At 47.5% G+C, this 18,064-nt stretch overlaps 8 protein-coding genes across 8 annotated transcripts; 5 read left to right on the top strand and 3 right to left on the bottom strand.

Moving 5' to 3' along the window:
* Positions 1-1,458: 1,458 nt before the first annotated feature.
* On the top strand, positions 1,459-3,067 carry T310_6633 (Ferulic acid decarboxylase; the record flags this gene model as incomplete). Its single annotated transcript, XM_013470544.1, has 2 exons — positions 1,459-1,467; positions 1,589-3,067. The coding sequence occupies 2 exons, from the start codon at positions 1,459-1,461 to the stop codon at positions 3,065-3,067; spliced, it is 1,488 nt and encodes a 495-aa protein (XP_013325998.1).
* Positions 3,068-4,215: 1,148 nt separating this feature from the next.
* Positions 4,216-6,782, top strand: T310_6632 (MFS quinate transporter; the record flags this gene model as incomplete). The annotated part of the gene is made up of 10 exons (XM_013470543.1): positions 4,216-4,265; positions 4,319-4,543; positions 4,599-4,815; positions 4,882-5,220; positions 5,321-5,551; positions 5,599-5,838; positions 5,952-6,083; positions 6,383-6,407; positions 6,565-6,728; positions 6,759-6,782. 10 exons carry the CDS (start codon positions 4,216-4,218, stop codon positions 6,780-6,782), a joined length of 1,647 nt encoding a protein of 548 aa, XP_013325997.1.
* Positions 6,783-7,139: 357 nt separating this feature from the next.
* Positions 7,140-8,067, bottom strand: T310_6631 (Ankyrin repeat-containing protein; the record flags this gene model as incomplete). The annotated part of the gene is made up of 2 exons (XM_013470542.1): positions 7,140-7,520; positions 7,657-8,067. The coding sequence occupies 2 exons, from the start codon at positions 8,065-8,067 to the stop codon at positions 7,140-7,142; spliced, it is 792 nt and encodes a 263-aa protein (XP_013325996.1).
* A 1,268-nt stretch (positions 8,068-9,335) lies between these two features.
* Positions 9,336-10,392, top strand: T310_6630 (uncharacterized protein; the record flags this gene model as incomplete). The annotated part of the gene is made up of 4 exons (XM_013470541.1): positions 9,336-9,579; positions 9,644-9,775; positions 9,846-9,985; positions 10,066-10,392. 4 exons carry the CDS (start codon positions 9,336-9,338, stop codon positions 10,390-10,392), a joined length of 843 nt encoding a protein of 280 aa, XP_013325995.1.
* Positions 10,393-11,111: 719 nt separating this feature from the next.
* Positions 11,112-11,405, bottom strand: T310_6629 (uncharacterized protein; the record flags this gene model as incomplete). The annotated part of the gene is made up of 1 exon (XM_013470540.1): positions 11,112-11,405. One exon carries the CDS (start codon positions 11,403-11,405, stop codon positions 11,112-11,114), a length of 294 nt encoding a protein of 97 aa, XP_013325994.1.
* Positions 11,406-13,068: 1,663 nt separating this feature from the next.
* T310_6628 (uncharacterized protein) lies at positions 13,069-14,079 on the bottom strand (the record flags this gene model as incomplete). The annotated part of the gene is made up of 3 exons (XM_013470539.1): positions 13,069-13,797; positions 13,859-13,990; positions 14,047-14,079. The coding sequence occupies 3 exons, from the start codon at positions 14,077-14,079 to the stop codon at positions 13,069-13,071; spliced, it is 894 nt and encodes a 297-aa protein (XP_013325993.1).
* Positions 14,080-14,295: 216 nt separating this feature from the next.
* On the top strand, positions 14,296-15,158 carry T310_6627 (uncharacterized protein; the record flags this gene model as incomplete). The annotated part of the gene is made up of 2 exons (XM_013470538.1): positions 14,296-14,441; positions 14,501-15,158. The coding sequence occupies 2 exons, from the start codon at positions 14,296-14,298 to the stop codon at positions 15,156-15,158; spliced, it is 804 nt and encodes a 267-aa protein (XP_013325992.1).
* Positions 15,159-17,080: 1,922 nt separating this feature from the next.
* T310_6626 (uncharacterized protein) lies at positions 17,081-18,064 on the top strand (the record flags this gene model as incomplete). Its single annotated transcript, XM_013470537.1, has 2 exons — positions 17,081-17,537; positions 17,658-18,064. Coding segments are annotated over 2 exons (864 nt in total), but the record flags the coding sequence as incomplete, so codon positions are not given.

The raw sequence follows: 18,064 nt of genomic DNA, 5'->3' as shown, positions 1-18,064 counted from the left end.
TAAGATATGTAGTTATCGCATTGGACAAATACCTCCATTTTGGGAACTATTCAGCCTGGCGTCAAGGTCGGATAGCGGCATTCATCCATCACTATGCAAACCTCGCCAGGCCGAGCTCAATGCCGGTCTTACCGTCGGGTTTGGAGCCGAGTGCCTACAGTATGTGTCGCATGCTTGATTTTGCGCCCGATAAGAAGGATGTACTTTCTGCCAATATGCTTAAATTAAAGGCCTTTATATGGATCCCTTGAGGCCAGGGCAATGCACCGTAATTAATATTAATGCTGGAAGTGGTAGGGATAGACATAGATTACATCACTGAAAAGCATTGCTACCTTTCCATCAGGGAGAAATAAACGAATTTTGTAGCATCAAACCCTGACCTACAACATGGCGATTGTTTGGGATTAACATGTCAAAAACCAAGCAGGTTTGGAAACAAGACCTTGATCAGCTCAACGAGCAAACCAAATGTTCTTGGATATCCTCGCCTTGTCCAAAACTCATCGTAAAGTTGCTTGTTTTCATACTCTACTTTACATGTTTGTAGAATGAGGCGCTTATTATAACCCCCCTCTTCGGGGTAATAAGAGTAAACAATCCGGTAGTTGTTATTAATATCTTTTCTCGTGGCATCTACCCTTCCATACCATGGCACTCATCCCTATCCCTACCGTGACTACTCAAAACATTCTGATTGGTGGAATATGGGACAGTTATGGCCATGTACAAACATGTTTCATTCAAGGCAGTGTCCTTTTGTTTTTCTACGGTTCTCGCCACAGTCCTGATATCGTAGTTAATCCAACAACCAGCAGCAGAGATTCCGTCCGTATCTTCCGGAAGGCATGAATAGGAGAGCACTAGGCTCTATCGTAGCGTGTTACCAATCCTGAGCAGCATTATTGGAACCAGCTGGACAGGAATATACATGGGATGAACGTGATATCGGGTTGTCGGGAGCGTTCCGACGGCGGCTTCCCGATTTCCCCCGACAGAACTCACCCCGTCCTCGAAACATCATGCAACATCGCAAGATAGTTAATGGGCCTACGTATCAATGACATAACTCTGGCATGTGCCATAATCCTACTCATTATCGAGAGCTGTTTCTACAGTTCTCAAGATTCTCGGTGGAGAGGACCGGAATTTGTCCCGAGATTGTATGCGAAGTGTTTCGTACCGACCATTCTGGCTGCCCGTTTTCCGAATCTCGTGAGATCTCCTCTATTAGAGACATGGAGGGTGATATGCTGAAGACTGTGCCGAGCTACCCGGGTCTGCATCGAAATGACATATCCTAGGTGCGCACAAGTATATATGTGCTGTTTGTAGACGTTGGCATAATCCCAGTGACATTACTCCAAGCTTCTGGAACATTTTCCTTTCATAGACTCCTTCGACTGGTAGAATTTAATTGAATATCACTCTCGTCTTTTCTCTCTGGAGGACTTCAGTATGCTGAACGTAATGTCGAAACTATCGAAGAGCCCTACGCTCCGAGCACCGTATCTCAACAGCGCAAATCAGCAAGGCAAACCAAGCACCCCATCTAAACTTCCGCTCCTTGCTCTCTGCACTGCGCGAGCAAGGCGATCTGGTCGACATCAAGGAGCCCGTCTCCCCACACCTAGAGGTCGCTGCCGTGACCCGTCGAGTGTACGAAACGCTCTCGCCAGCACCGCTTTTCCATCACGTCTCTGGCGCGGATCCTAAGAGCGGGCTGTTCAAGATCCTTGGTGCCCCAGTTGGCTTGCGCAAGAGCAAAAAGGAGCGCTATGGCAGAATGGCGCTCCAGCTGGGGCTTCCAGTTACCAGTACCGCGCGGGAGATCGTTGAGAAGCTGATCGAGACCAGAAACGCGAAGCCACTGCCACCAGTGACGGTCTCCGCGTCAGAAGCAGCTTGCAAGCAGAACATTCTGCGAGGAGACCAGGTCGATTTGAGCAAGTGGCCTATTCCCCCTCTGCATGCCAACGATGGGGGGAACTACCTTGCAACATACGGCTTCCACATCCTGCAGTCGCCAGATAAGGCCTGGACGTCGTGGTCGATCTCCCGCACCATGCAAGTCGCCGGCGAACCTCGCTCCCTGACGGCTCCCGTCATGCCTGGACAACACATTGCGCAAGTTCACAAGATGTGGGCAGACTCGGGAGCACATGATACCCCGTGGGCACTCGTCCTGGGAGGCCCTCCAGCTGCTGCGTTCGTGGGAGGCATGCCGTTGCCTGCAGGAGTCTCAGAAGACGACTACATTGGGGCTCTCTGCGGCAGCCCGATGGAAGTCGTCAAGTGCGAGACCAACGATCTCCTTGTGCCGGCACATGCCGAGATGGTCATTGAGGGCCGCATCAGTACCTCGAAGAAGGTGCCAGAGGGTCCCATGGGTAAATACCATGGTTACATGTTCCACGACCAGCCCGTGCCCGAGCCGTTGTTCCAGGTCGACTGCGTGACATACCGCGACAACCCAGTGGTGCCCATCTGTGTCGCTGGCCAGGCTGCGGATGAGACGCACACTGTCTGGGGCTCAGCTATTTCGGCGGAGCTGCTAGCAACGCTGCGAGAGGCCGGTTTTCCTGCCGACTTTGTGTGGATGCCGTTCGAGGCGCAGAGCTGCTGGATCGTCGTGAGCGTCGACATCAAGAAACTCGCCCAGATGAACATCACAGCGGAGGAGCTATGCCGCCGCGCGGGTGATATCATCTTCAAGACGCATGCCGGTTGGGAGGTGCCAAAGGTCTTCCTCGTTGGGGACGATGTTGATATCACGGACGCGCACCAGCTCCTGTGGGCAGTCGCAACGCAGTACCGGCCCGGCGCCGATGAGTACGTGTTTGGAGATACAATCGGTATCCCTATGCTACCCTACATGACGAGGGCGAGCAAGCAGCAGGTTCCGGACCCTGGAAAAGGTGGAAGGAGCGTAGTGAATCTCTTGCTGTCATCTGAGTTTGAGGGAAAGAGATCATGGGTGCCGAACAACTTCGAGGGCTCGTACCCGGCTGACGTGAAGGACCAAGTGCTGAAGAAGTGGAAAGAGTATGGATTCCACGAGGAATAAACTGTGTAGATAGATAGTCAAATAGTGTTAAGTGAAAATCGACAGCTTCGTCATACAAGGGTCGGGCATGGTCATGTGTTGGAACTAGCCAGTAAAGCTCCTGGAGTTAGTACTAAATTGCTCTAAGAGAATGGAGTAAAAAGAATAACTCTGTCGACTCGATTGCCTGTGTGGCTAATGCTGATAATTTTATTGGTTCGTTCCTTCGTTATCTCTTCTAGAAGGAGCTCCAGTAGTAGCGATGTTTCAGCATGATGCTGGAGACCAAGCAGAGAAACATAAAGGTTTGATGGTTAAAGGTTAAATAGATAGCTGACGTCAAATGTCATATCAAGCCCAGGATACCGAGAAAGAGTTGGCGTGGGGAGGTTTATTTGATTGTCGCCCTGATTTGCTGGATTTGAAAAGCTTGGCTTGTTATTTGGCTAAATCGACGGGGCGTCCTCCTTGTTGGGGTCTAAATGCGGGGTTTCGTGGGGGTGCCGTGGGGGTTTTGTGGGGGTGGATTCTGCATGTCCGGGGTATGGAATTTCTGCCGCTAGTTCGTCCTCCCCGATGAACGGCCGCTGATGTGTTGTATGGCTTGCTATCGCCAATAAGTATCAACTCCTCTTTAGGCTAAACAGCCGGTCGGCAAGGTCTGGACTGTTGTATGCCCACGCATCTTCCCGGAACCAGTAACATTGTGTGGATGTTCTGTAGCAGCGGCGCAAACCAATTACAAATTGCTGAGTAGCTACTCGGCATGTAGGCATGCGTTGTAAGCTTTTGCATCTGCTTTATTGAGGTCCGTGCTTTATTATTATATACGGTCGGCTCTTCTCTTCTTTCACATTTCCAGAACCTGCTGACGAAGTTCTCGTATTCGTTCCGTTGTCCAGGGTTCTTCCTGCCCTGCTGCCATCATCTCGTTCTCTCTATCAAAATCGTGAGTCGTGAGTGGTCATGAGTGGCTACGCGTTCCTGCGCCGAGTTGTGCGAAATGATGCCATCGCGCTGGACCCTCCAGAAGTCTATAACTGGAGGGTATTTGCGCTCGCCGCTGCGGTCAGTAGTCCATTTGAAGCGATTCTTGGAAACTTCCATCAGCTTGACCTTGAAAGACTGATTTAAGTATGCAGGCTTGTTTTGGTGGCACCTTGTTCGGCATGGACACGGGTATTATTGGGGGGGTCCTGACGCTGCCCGACTTCAAGAAGTAAGCCTCAGCGTGCGAAATTCTGCTTGCGCATCGACCTAAACATTACGCAGAGAGTTCGGCCTAGATGGACTCGACGCGGTTGCCCAAGCTAACCTTTCTGCGAATCTCGTCACTGTCATGCAAGCCGGGGCCTTTGCTGGTGCTTTGCTCGCCAACCCCTTTGCCGATAAGCTCGGACGAAAGCCAGGCTTGCTTATTGTGTCCATATTCGCATTTATCGGGGGACTTCTCCAAGCCTTCGCATATGGACATCTTTCTTGCTTCTACATTGGAAGGTACGTCACCTCACACCTTCCACTGCGCATAGGAACCTGAGGAAGGGGCGTCAAGGGATACAGAAAGGAAAGCTGACTTTGATCCGGTTATCAACATTAGATTTGTCGAAGGCCTTGGGCTTGGGGGCGCCACAATGCTTGCCCCAACGTACGTCTCAGAAAATTCTCCTCGTGGGATCAGAGGCCTTCTAATTGGTCTCTATCAACTCTTCGAGACGATGGGCGCTATGATTGCCTTCTTCATTGATTATGGCTCGCTGCTTCATATCAAGGTTAGAGCTCAGTGTTGCTTTCTAACTTGTGTCGCCGGACGATGCTGACCCCTGTCCATGTATTAGGGCCACGGCTCGTGGATGGTACCGCTCGCCATGCAGTCGCTCCCCCCGGCCCTCATTTTCTTCAGCATCCTGCTCTGCCCCGAATCGCCAAGATGGCTCGCTAGCAAGGACGATTGGGATGGGGCGTCGAGAGTCCTATCCAGTGTACGCCATCTCCCTGTGCAGCATCCATACGTGCAGCAAGAGTTGCTCGAGTTGAGGACTCAGCTCGAGGAGGAACGTCGCTCGATTCATGGAACTGGCTTTTGGGCAATGCAGAAGGAATGCTGGTTGATTCCAGGGAACAGAAAGCGAGCCCTTATGTCGATTGGACTTATGCTCTGTCAGCAATGGACGGGGGTAAGTCAAGCAGATCCAGTCTCTGTCCCAGCAACACCATAGTTAGGCTGACCACGTCTTCTCCATGCAGACAAATGCTGTCAACTACTACGCTCCCAAGATCTTCACTGACCTCGGCGTGACCGGCAACGCCAACAGCCTCCTAGCCACCGGCGTGTACGGCATCGTGAAGATGTGCTCGTGCGCCATCTTCATCACCTTCCTTGCTGACACCCTCGGACGGAAGTGGTCATTCGTGTGGACCGGCTTCCTCATGTGGTTCTGCATGTTTTACCTCGGTTTCTACGTCCGCTTCGATCCGCCCAAGGCAAAGCCCCCATCTCCCCAGCTGGTTATGTCGCTCTCGTCATGGTCTACATTTTTGCTGCTGCTTTCCAGTTTGGCTGGGGCCCAGTATGCTGGATCTACGTCAGCGAAATCCCCACAAACAGGCTGCGCGGGTACAATGTCTCCCTGGCCGCGGCGACACAATGGCTGTTCAACCTCGTTGTCGCGCGCGTGACGCCTGTCATGCTGGTCACGGTAGGCGGGTCAACCGGGTATGGCACGTACTTTATCTATGGCTCGTTTTGCTTTGCTATGGCGATTGCAGCGTTCTTTGTGCCCGAGACAAAAGGCGTAAGTGGACCCTTCTGAACCTCGTTCTGTATTCTTGCGTACAGTTGTTATGTGGCCTTTTAATGCAGTAAGGAATGGATAGTATGGATGACTGACCGTTGTGTTGTTTGCAGATCTCGCTCGAGCGTATGGACGAACTCTTCGGTGTGGCCGACTTCTCGGGTGTCGATGACGTGGGTCTTGCTGCGAAGCATGCAAAGGAAGGGACAGATATCGAGACGAGCCATGTCGAAGCTGTGCCTCGCGTATGACGATGTTCGACAGCCATGCTGAGACTTCAGACATGTTCACCATCCATGTTGTAGTTAGTCTCGGGCACCAGTGGATGAGAGCTATAATACAGAATGTATTCGAGATGGCTGACATTGTATATTTTCCGAGCAAATATGATTGTATGAGCAGGAACTCTTAAGTAGATAGTTGTTTTAACACACACAATTCATTCTTACCGACTGGTGAGAGCCAGAAGGCAGACTTGTGATGCCGAAGGCCTAAGTGTTGTCTTCTGTCTGGTATCTAATGTACTATACATGTATGTTGGTAGGTAAAGTTTCTCCTTCTTCTGGCCAGTAAGTATCTATTGATATAAATGGTATTGGATTACTTAAACAGAGCTTTAATTGGTTCAGAACATGGAGTTTCGATGACTTCGACCAAGATGAGTGAACTTCATTATCGATTATATATATTTAGATGAAAATAGTGTTGAGAAAAACTGAAAAAAAGAAAAACTGGAGAAGTACTTCATATACACGAAGCATCCAAAACGTCACGATGAGATCAGAACTTGCACTGAAAAAACGACATCGACCGAGGGATACGGAGATCTGTCTAGCCATCAGAAGAAACCTGTAGAGGGTGTTAGCGGAAATGAGACAAAGCAAACGAATGTATGTATTCTACATGTACATACAAAACAGGGGGCCAACTGGTTGAAATCATAACTAAGCATAAAAAGCTCTCGCTGTCTATCTTTTCACGCTTATTTTTATGTACATCAGAGTGTATTGTATGATCTGCCTTTTTTTTTCACTGTCCAAAATATATAGAAATGAGAAAGAGGATGGACTGTCCATCGCTTGCAACCAGGGAGAGAGATATATATAACTCTCGATTTTATGTCGCTTCACCACTGTTGTTTAAGCCAGGGCAAGAGAAGTCGATTGCAGTCTTTAACACACACACACACACACACACACAACAAAAAAAGACAGTCGAAAATGGCCGGATCCTAGACTTCTGCATAAAATTAGGTGAGATAATCCTTCACTCGATCCTGTTTTCGGAATTGGCGGACCTTGTCAATACAATCTCATTTGCGGTGCCGTTTCCAATGAGCTTTGACCTCGAATTACTTTCGAATGCTCCTTTTCCGATTGATGTCTCCTTAAGACCGCGGCAACCTCGTGGTGTCCTCTCCATACGGCGACCTGAAATGGTGTCCAGTGTTTGTTACCCGAGGTCATGTCAATATCAGCACCGGCATCCAGTAGTCTTGCCACAATCTCAGGATGTCCCCCCTCGGCAGCCGCATATAAGGCGGTGCATCCATTATAATAACATCCCTCTGCATTGACATCGGCACCAGCCGCCAAAAGCCTCTCGACCACTTCCATATGGCCGCCCAATGCAGCTGCTTGCAGTGCGGTCAGACCTTTATACCGCATTAATGGAGTATTCACCTGAGCACCCTTAGAAAGCAATAGATCCACAAGTACAATCTCTCCCCTGGCCGCAGCAGCTTGTAGCGCTGTTCTCCCATTATTATGTGCTGGGGGCGCGATTGATGTCGGCCCCTTTGTCCAGAAGTCGTCTCACAATGGTGACATGCCCTCCCTCCGCTGCAGCCTGCAAAGCTGTTCTCCCCATGTAGCGATGTGCTGGATGATTGATATCCGCTCCCGCTGCAATTAGCCTGTCCACGACTTCAAGATGACCTGCTCCAGCAGCTAATGCCAGTGCCGTTCGTCCCCCATTGTTGCCTCCAGGTGCATCAACTTCGGCACCTGCTAATAGAAGCCTATCAACAATATGAATATGACCGGCAGCGGCAGCGGCTTGCAAGGCCGTTTGCCCATAGTACCCCGTAGGGGGCTCATTAGGATCGGTATTTCTTTCCAGCAGCTCTGAGACCAGGTCGAGGTCTCCCTGTGACGCGGCGATTTGTAATGGTGACCAGATGCTCTCGTCATCAACTTCCGCATTGAACTTGTTTCGTTCTTGGGTCATCCTGGGCTGCAGATTGAAAATTCAATCTTCTGCGAGATTTATCGTCATAGACAAGTACAGTGACTCTTGTCCATGAGAGACCAATCCAAATCTGTGATTACTACTGCTTATTCAATGCTATAGCCTCCAGATGTCACATGGAGAGACCAAGTATGGTCTATTTTAGTATCTCACGTGAGAAGACGTACTGTACCTTCTCGAGTGGCGGCTTTTTGGAGGCTCCACAATCAATTCAGATTCCTGGTTCTGTTGATAATATTTAGGGAGAGTTTCGTCAGTGGGTGATATCGCCCCGCGTGTACCTCAATCTAGAGTCCCAGCTGGATAGTTAGCGGTTGTTGCGGACACGAGTCTCGATATTGACAAGGGTATCTGATCGAAGGCCCACTTCTTCTGGCCGTACTTGGATGTAAGATTCTAATTGCTTTAGTTTCTGTAAGAAGAACAAGAAAAAGAAAAAACTGACTGGTGGGTGTTGGTCCCGTCGGGAAGTTGCCTAACTTACCAGATCCCTGCTATGTAGTTATGAACTAGAACATCTTCCATGACATGACTTCCAGAACCTAGGTAGCATATTTACCACCAATCAAACAAGATTATCAGGACCTTCAAGAGCCTAGTTGCGTTTCGTAGAGTGGTTTTCACTCGTTCCATACCACTGAGGAGAACAAAGACCACAGTGGATGGGTCAGCTAATGATGCGATGGCGATATGTTGGTTACACAGCAGAATAGTCTTATCTTGCCGTGTTATTTTAATCTATCTATGGTTCGGCAGAATGCCGCGATTTGCTAGTGGCTGTGATGAGATGACAGGGCTTATCACCACATCTGCTCTTCACAGACCGCACTAACATTGCTTGCCTGAATGTCCGCTGCAGCTGCTAGTTAGTAGAGAACTCACTAGTAATAATACCGCTGTATCTTCGAACAGCACTACTCAGTACGCCGTTGGTAATACCTTTGGGCCTCCTGCGGCTACCCGCATCAAAGCTGATGACATATTTGAGAGGCGGACCAACACTACTATTAATGTATGTACTGTACGGTACATTGTGCAGAGGGCAGTAAACCAACAAAAAGCCCATTTGCTCGAAGTCTCTTGGGGACCTCCTGATGCCCATGTCTTTTACTTTTTCAATATACCAGCTAACCACCCATCCATTACCTAGAATTTGACAAGCACACCCTTCAAACTTTTCCTTTCCTTGCTCCTTTTCTTTTTTGTTTTCCACTTGGATGTTTCCCTCTTATTCTTTGATCAAAAATATGGAGCGACACGAGTCTGAGAAATGGCATGAGCATCCCTACGATGATGCACAATCCTCCTCCGAGTCCACAGAGTTCCTAGCAAAGCTGGAGTTACGGAAACCACGAACGCCACTTCGAAAATATCTGGATCTGCGTCTTCTTTTCGAAGCTGGTCTAATCATAATCATCATAGCAATGTTGATATCTGGTGCGATGAATCGGCGAACACCAGATTTTAAGAATGTCACATACGGCCCAACCCGTTAGTTCATTCTCGAATGTCCTTAATAATATATATTCTCAGCTGATTTCGTTTTCTTTTTCAGTTCCACGGAAAAAAGTAGTTTTTGGAAACACCGCTGGCTTTGGTCCCGAGATCACGTACCATGACACTGAAATGATGCGCAACGCGACAAGAATGAAGGAGATCCATAGAAACTGGCAGCAACTTTTCCCGAGTAAGTGGCTACAAGAGACTGCAGTCTTTTCTTTGCTTTCTTTTACATGATGTATTGATAATGGGTATAGCGGGCAGAGGCTACGTGCGTGTCAGCGAAAATGAAGACTTCGAAGTCCTCCATCCGCCATTCCAGATGAAGGATGTTCTTGAAGAAGGCGATCATTATGAAGGGTATATCATGTCCGTCTATCATCAATTGCATTGTCTGGTAAGAGAGCCACGCCCGTTTCCTCCGCTAAATCTGCGGGGTCTTGGATGTGATCTACTAAGCTCGTTGGGCTTATTTAGTCTATTTTAATGACAGCCCTAGGCACCTCCCGCGAGGAATGGGCTGTCTTGGAGGACCAAAAGGTTGAGCACAGGGCGCACTGTGTCGAGTATCTCCGTCAGAGCATTCTTTGCTCTGCCGATACGACCCTGGAAGGAGAGACGGGGGCATGGGCCAGAAGCACAGGCTGGGGCCAGACGCATTCCTGCGTCGATTTCGATGCATTGACAGAATGGGCGAATAAAAGGGCGATTTGGGATCTGAGCGATAAGCTTCTTCCTATATCTTTTGACCCTCTTCGTCCTCCAGAAGAGAAGGAGGATGAGAACAACGACCACACAGTCTGACACAGAAGAATCGATGGTGATAAAGTCTTCCTTCTTCTATCTAGTGATTTCTTACAAATTTGCCATTCTCATTCAACAAGTTTTGACCGCATCCCATTAAATGGATGACCAATACACTGCCCGAGAACCTGTTAACTAAAACTTGTTAGAGTATCCATAGTTATTTGATTGCACATATCTATCAGCCCTTGATTTTCTCATACTGACCTAATGTAGAATTTTCAGACAAATTCTTATACTAACCGTTTCTCCTTTGCTCTTCCTTCATTAAAAAAAAATATTTCAATATTTTCCAACACATTAGCAGGGAAATAAGGACTTACTGAATATAGCTCTCTTTTTTACCAAGTCCCTTCATCTCAGCAATTGCACAATAGCATGAAAAGAGGCAATAATAAATTATTGAAGCTCAAGCAAGCTGTCATCATTAATTCTTACATTCATATGACTTGTCAATAATGATGACTTATGTAACTAACATCACACTCAAAGACTGAAAAAAAGTCAAAAGTCCTTCCATGGCTTTCTTTCTTCTCTCCCTACTACTACCTCTCCTTCTTAAAGAACTGTGTACCCTGAGCTTCCCTCGACCGCTTCTCTCCCCGTTTCCACCGAATCATTCTAGATTTCCTTTGGAAAGCTGACAGATATCTCTATTGAAATTAGCCTGCAATCACACGATCAATCTCAGTCATATGAAACAATAACGACACACCATTTCACTTTCTGTCGTAGGTAGGCACAACTTCTTCGGCCACTGGGCCAGCAGCCACGCTGCGTTTATCGTAGGTAGGCACAACTTCTTCAGCAACTGGACCAGCTGCCACGCTGCGCTTGTCGTAGGTGGGCACAACTTCTTCAGCAACTGGACCAGCTGCCACGCTGCGCTTGTCGTAGGTGGGCACAACCTCCTCGGCCACTGGGCCAGCAGCCACGCTCCGGCGAGAGATTGCCAATGCCGTGGTCTGAGAGACCAGGGCCGCCACTATAACGAGGGCGTTGAGGTACTTCATTGTAGCGAATTTAGGATGAGGCTTGGGAGGGAAAAAATGAAGCGATTGTATTTTCAAAGTGGCTGACGATTCAAAAATGGACTTATTGAATGAGAAGAAACAATTAGGAGGAGATATTGAAGGGCGGTATGATAGATATAAGATCCGAGGAAGCCAACTACGTATGTATATACTGAACAGAGATATATACTAGGCGGCGGGCTAAGACGGACAAACAAAACCAGGAAATCAAAACGATCTCGCATGGAGCTATGCAAAGTAGGGCCTACGAAGTCTACCTTAACCAACATCTGACGTTTGTTCGTGAACTATATTCCTGTCTGTTGGTAATGATATTCCGGCCAGTTATGTAGGCTTCTTCCTGCCTTGCTGTCTCACATTCAGCTATTAATGCACCAAATCGCAAGCAAGGTTTCGATGCTACATTACCATTAGCAGTCTGAGGGGTATCCCTGCTCTTTGCTAAGGCGTAAGATAGATTAATTGAAAAGAAAAAAAAACCTGGCCCCAGTTGATAACAATCTCTGATTGCATTCACGTCCTTACAGGGCCTAAGCACCGAGTACACAGGACAAAGCACATACGCCATACGGTGGAAATTTCAGCATTCCAACTTAACATAACAATTAATTTCTTTGAACAACAGCGTAAACAAGAGCCAAGTAGACGCTACTATATGAAATGTCTCGCCCCGAGAATTCCGTTGGTTGCGAGAGCACAGTCATGGGGGGTCATGCCTGCACGCCTTGCGCCTCGGCCATGGGGGCAGAATCTCTTTGTACGTACATACATACCACGATGGAGACACAGAATATCCCGGAAATAACAGATGTTGGGTCCTTTGCTGTCTAGCTAGCTAGCTAATGGCCATGAGTCCAATGATCGAGCGGCGTTTGGCACTTTATCAGGGCTTGCTCAAAGTATGCCTACATACCTAACTGTTGTATACAACTGCTGCTTTTTATATACAACTATCCCGCCAATGGCATCTTCGAAAGTTTCCAACAATGGTAAACTTTGATGTAAAATGCGTTGCTGTGATTATTACGCCATCCGGCTGGCCGCCTACTAGTGCAATATGTCTAAAGATACCTAGTGTAACTTATGTTCAGCTGTCACATGAATAGATTAAAGTTCAGATTAGATTAAAACTAATATTAATACATTATTCAAGGTCGCCTAACTTTAGCCAGTAACGCACTAAAGTTTAGTCGATTTATTTTTTTTTTCAGTCGCGTTGCGCTAAGAGGCGAAAAATTACATACGTACTGAGGTTGTATATTCCGTATAGCCATGTGTCCATGTCTCCTCTGGCCAACAGATTATTCTGGGAACGAGACTGAAGTAAAATAAGTACATATGCCAGAGTCTAAATCCATGAGATGACACTAATGTACTTTTTTTTTCCTTTAATTTGACGAAATCATGGAACAGCGAAAAACACTATACTCTGGCGCACGAGGACGTTTCCACGTAGCCTAAGGTAACGATTGAGCTTTGGATTCGCCCCGAAGTCGTAAGATCCTGAGACACGGGACAGCAAAGAAACATGATGGAACATCGCAGTGCAGTTTCAACACCATTTTGGATCTTTGCCAATTTAATGCCTTCCAATACAATCTCAACGTGAGGGAAGCCCCCAGAATTCTGATCTCGCTCCCTCTCATAAAGGATCATTCCGACAGAATGGGATGCCAGAGGTCGCAATCGTGGTGGTATTCTTCTTCTTATGCCAATTCATAATCAATCGCGTGCAATGCAGCGTATGTCCGTAACTGTAGACATCGTCGTCCAAGTGACGGTGTTCGATAAGGGCCGAGTGCAGTCTTCGCCATAGATAGAGGCAATGCATGATGTGATAGTCGTGAAGGGGATAGAGCTCATCAAACTCTCCAGAGAGGGCGACCTCTTTCGGAACCTTCTGGGTGTGCTGCGGATCCGCATACCATTCAAAGTCGACCTCTTTCAACATCTGGTCCAAGACCTCGCCGTTGAAGCAGCTGTCCGAATACCATCGCGACGCCATCACGTCAAAATGACATCCCAGCCGTTTCGCCTCTCTCCAATTGTTGCCGCATTTGGCTTCCCCGGTCTCCGGGCTGATGACGAACCCGGGATTGACATGAATTACTTCTTGTATCGGCGGTGCTTGTATTTTCTCGAGGGCCTTCGATATGGATCCGACGAGCGGCCGTGAGGCAGTCGAGATAGCGATTCCGATGAGGATGCCGCAAACCAACGTCAAAATATAGTAGGCCACGGTCACAGTTCTACTCATTGGCCTTGTCCTCTCGAAAGTCTCTTCTTCGAGTTTCTCGGGAATCGAGTCCAAAGGACACTCAAGGCTGGAAGGAGGCAGCCGGGTATATGCTGGGTTCGGAGCCATGGAAGACTAGTATGATCAAGAAGAATGAATGAGAATTTGAAAAGTAGTGGTGTCGATGATATTCTACCAAGGAGCTTCTGGAGTTTGAAGGTTTAGAGCAGTCAACCGGACGGGATGACGTTGAAGTTGACAAGTTGAACAGTACGTCCTGTAGCTCAAATGGAGTTCGAAGACAACGCGATAAGTGTATCAGAATATCCTATGTCATGCAGTATTACTGCCATCAGGCCTAATTTAGATCATGTACATACATACCGTATGTTGCAGTCCGTGCACAATGCATCGCATCTTACAGTACGTTGGTCTTTCTGGCGTCACCAACTTCTCAGCTAGCGTATTGTTATGTCTCTGTTGGAACGACTCAATTTATTTTTTCTTCCGGAGATTCCCGGTGATTCAAATGCTAAATGTTTGGCATGTGATAAGTTGGTAAGCGATATCGTGTTGGTTTCGCTTCTAGTCCATTCTGTCGTGCTCTTCCTTGACGAGTCTACAAGGATAGACATGATTGTTTTGTTGCCTTATGTCCCAGTCAAAAGTGCTGCCAAAGTCCCATTAATTTTAATTTTCCCCTTCACCGTCCACTTCTCACGGGTTCAAAAGAAGAAGAAAAAGGCCAATCAAGTGAATATGGCGATAGAATACCACCGGTAAGGAATTCATACATAAATGCCTTATACAAGGAAGACTAACAAGCGCGAAATCGAAGAGTCGACGAAGCAATCTCCGACGAAGAAGAGCAGATTGAAAGTTCGAGCCTGATGACCAAGCGTCGCAAACGTACTGACTACTCCCAACCTTCCCGCCAAAAGTGGCTCTCTCTTCGAGTGATCAAGGACATTGTGTTATTCTCCCTCGCTGCCTGGGGACTTGTGAGCATTATTCAACGGTTGGCAATTGTGCCTGGCCTTGGCCTCGCATATCACAGTATCCCCGAGGGATGCGACTGCGGAGATTCAGTGGCTGAAGCAATATCGCGCGGGTGCAAATTTGACTCCCTAGCCATGGCCTGGCTGCCGGAGCATTGTCGAGACGATGAGCTCACCGCCGAATTCAACACCGCAGGCAATGGGCCCAACGGGTCGTGGGTGTATTATGCAGATTCGCTTCGTACGATCGAGGTCGATTCCAACACTGTCGCCGCCATGGGCGACGATCCGGATGCTCGAGTTCACATGAATGAGCAGTGGCATAAGATCCATTGTATTTTCTACTGGAGAAAGCAGTTCCGGACCCGATTTAATGGGAAGATTGTCGAGCCCAGGTCCGATACGGAGAATCACATCAAACATTGCGGAGAGATATTTTTGCAGCCGGGATCTGGAACTGTTTCTGGGATTTCCCTGAACACGAATGTGGAGGTCTGAATAGCTAAAGTTCCTGCCGCGTCCGAAATTTCTCTCTCTCGCTCTCTCTTTTTTTTTTTGATACATATACTTGTCTGGATTTGGATTCCCTTTCAAAAGCGTCTAATACACATGACAAGCGAGAGAGATAGCAGACCAGACTCACAGTGCAGTTCATTGAGCATTTTTGGCATTCGGTTTAATCCCAAATCTGGCTCGTTGCATCTACGGTACCCATGTATGAAATACTCGGTAATTTTCGTCTGGTTTTAGCACAACAGACTAAAATCGACTAAATTCTAGTGCGTTACTGGCCAAAGTTAAGCGATGAGTACAGAGTAGGGTAATCTACTCCACACCGCACTTTAATCTAATTTAGCAACTGACTATTCCTAATCAGGAGAGATTGATCCCGATCGCAAATGGTGGTACTTAGGGTTTTGGGTTAAGGGTTAACATCTAACTGAACCCCACCTCTCGGAGACAAACCCCTCATGTCCAGAGACGGTATGTATACCCATGTGTTTCCTAGCTATACGGAGTACAGATGGTATCTGAACTGTAAAACTGTCCGCTTCTGTGTGACTCATTATACCCAACACCTGCATGCCAACGTCCTTGCGGGCTGAAATTAGCGGCTGAGCACAGCTGATAGCCGGGTTTATAATGGTAGTTGATAAAGACGATGCCGATTCAATTAGCTTAGCGCCCAGGTCAAAGAACGGCTGTACGTTCGTTGTGTGGCCTTTTAACCAACACGTAAGGTATGTACTGTACAGTACATATCTACCCCGTCCTTCTGGTTGGTCTTCCGGTAAGTCTACGGGTAATTCTCTTTGATTCATTGACTAAATTATCCACAGATATTGATTGATGACAGATTGTATACCCGATGGACAAACTTTTGACGAGTTGTTAGGTCCCACTTCTCCCTGGCAGACCCACCAAAATGACAAGTTTGTCAAAGGAGTTCATAATAACAAACTAATGTTATGCTTCTAATTAGTTTAAACGCTACCGTTTAGTATCACTTTATCACTGCCGGGGCATATTAGTAGGATAATACAGGCCTGTATAGCAGATAACTTGAAACCCGGCACTATTAGGCCCTTCCAACATAAGTCCAATGTTGAACCAACATATCGCTTTCCATATCGTATACGATAGGACCGGATAGGCCTTCCGTGGTCAACGCCCTAGTGTATGTACGTCCTGCGCATGCCATATCATCATTTTCATCCTGAATGAGACTGCACTGCCTCAGTCGTTAGTACCTGGACTTAATGTTAGGCGTCCTCCAGCGGTATTGTCTTGAATTATTTTACGCGATGTAACCGTGGCTTTGGGCTTCGAGAATTATTGTTTCCATATGCATATACAAGGCCACCAAGAGTTGCTGTCAGGCAGGAGGGTCTCAGTGACTCCACTACAAGGGTCAGAACACGCTTGCTGCGCCAAAAAGACAACGGTCTTCGCCGAACATGCCATTTCTGTATTTCAGTACAAATTTCAGATTGAACGGCGCCCCTGAAGACTATTGGTACATATCCCTGGTAGTTACCCTTCCCTCAGCTCTCATCCATCGCCCAGATATCCTGATTGAAACAAAGTCGCCATTGTTGGTTGTCACAAGTACGGGCTTTGACGCCTTTCCTGCTATTGCTGTTTGACAGACTCATTGCTCGAATAAGGTCTCTTAGTGCTGAACTGAACCGAATTGGAAAGGGACCTGAGACTGGAGCGTCGACTCATCTCTCAAGAAAGAACAAACACTACTTCTCAATCGGTATTACATCCTTGCGCGGAGAAATCGAATTTGGAGATTGATCTATGTATCTCTGTGTTATCTTACCAGAATTCCGCTGCATGAGTCGAGTTCTTCTCTGAAAACCTTCTTCTGACATTCATATCCCACACGAAGCTCCCGCAGTGTGAAGAAAAAAATGAATATCTTTAAAATACCTCACACTGAATATGAAGAAGAGCAAAATATTCCAAGCCGGTCACATTTCTATGTCATTTCCTCCTCTCTACCAGAAATACCACGGGGCCCTACAGACTTGGCTGACCTGCTGCTATTAAATGCGATAACCACCAACAACAGAGGCAGCAGCAGTCACAAAACTCTTCTTCAGGTGGATGGAAATAACACCTTCATCCTTTGGCAGTCTCCGGTCACCGAAACCTCTCCATGGACGTTGGAAGAGGCTCTATCGCATGCTCTGCAGTTTTTCCAACAGGAAAAGGAATTAACCACCTGTTTCCTGTTTGCTGACACCGACCAGGAGAAAAGAGACGAAGAAGTCAGGGAAAACAATGCAGGAAGAAGCTATCTGGTATCTATTTTGAATCTTCGTGGCAAAACGGCGGAATCTGTGTCGATTTCTTTTCTCGACCGATGTGCGCTAGAAGACAACAAGGAAACTTACATAGACCGATCCAAGGGAAGAGTTCTTCGCCTACGGATTCACAGTTCTCTTTTTTTGTGCCTATTCATCTTTCTTCTTGTCCTTTTCCTAGTTCTCATTACTGCCATGTTCTACATGGATAAAAATGGCCGTGACGACCAATCCGCAACTTTATGGATGCATTGGAACACGAGCGGTAGCGAGGGATTTCGAAACCAGCTCCAATTCACGCAACCATGGCAGACATTTTCCGACTGGATCGCCACCACTACTGCTCGAAGTAGTAATATCAATGCCAACACGGAATGGTTTGTCCGGCTCGACGATCAGTCCATGATCCCACCAGAGCTGGTCGACGAAACCGAGATGCGCTACCAAGAATGGTTCCGACGCCGATACCCGGAGATGGACCGAATCCGAACCAGCAAGGATTATCTGAATCGATCATTCTACGAGAATCCTTTCGCGGTCGAGATCCCGATTGACCAGCTCTTTCATCCGGCTCATTGCATCCTGGCG

Source organism: Rasamsonia emersonii (assembly GCF_000968595.1).
Source record: "Rasamsonia emersonii CBS 393.64 chromosome Unknown ctg1118621760431, whole genome shotgun sequence".
In the NCBI taxonomy this organism is placed as follows: domain Eukaryota; kingdom Fungi; phylum Ascomycota; class Eurotiomycetes; order Eurotiales; family Trichocomaceae; genus Rasamsonia; species Rasamsonia emersonii.
Note: the sequence above shows the minus strand (reverse complement) of the source record. Positions and strands in the feature narration are given on the sequence as shown.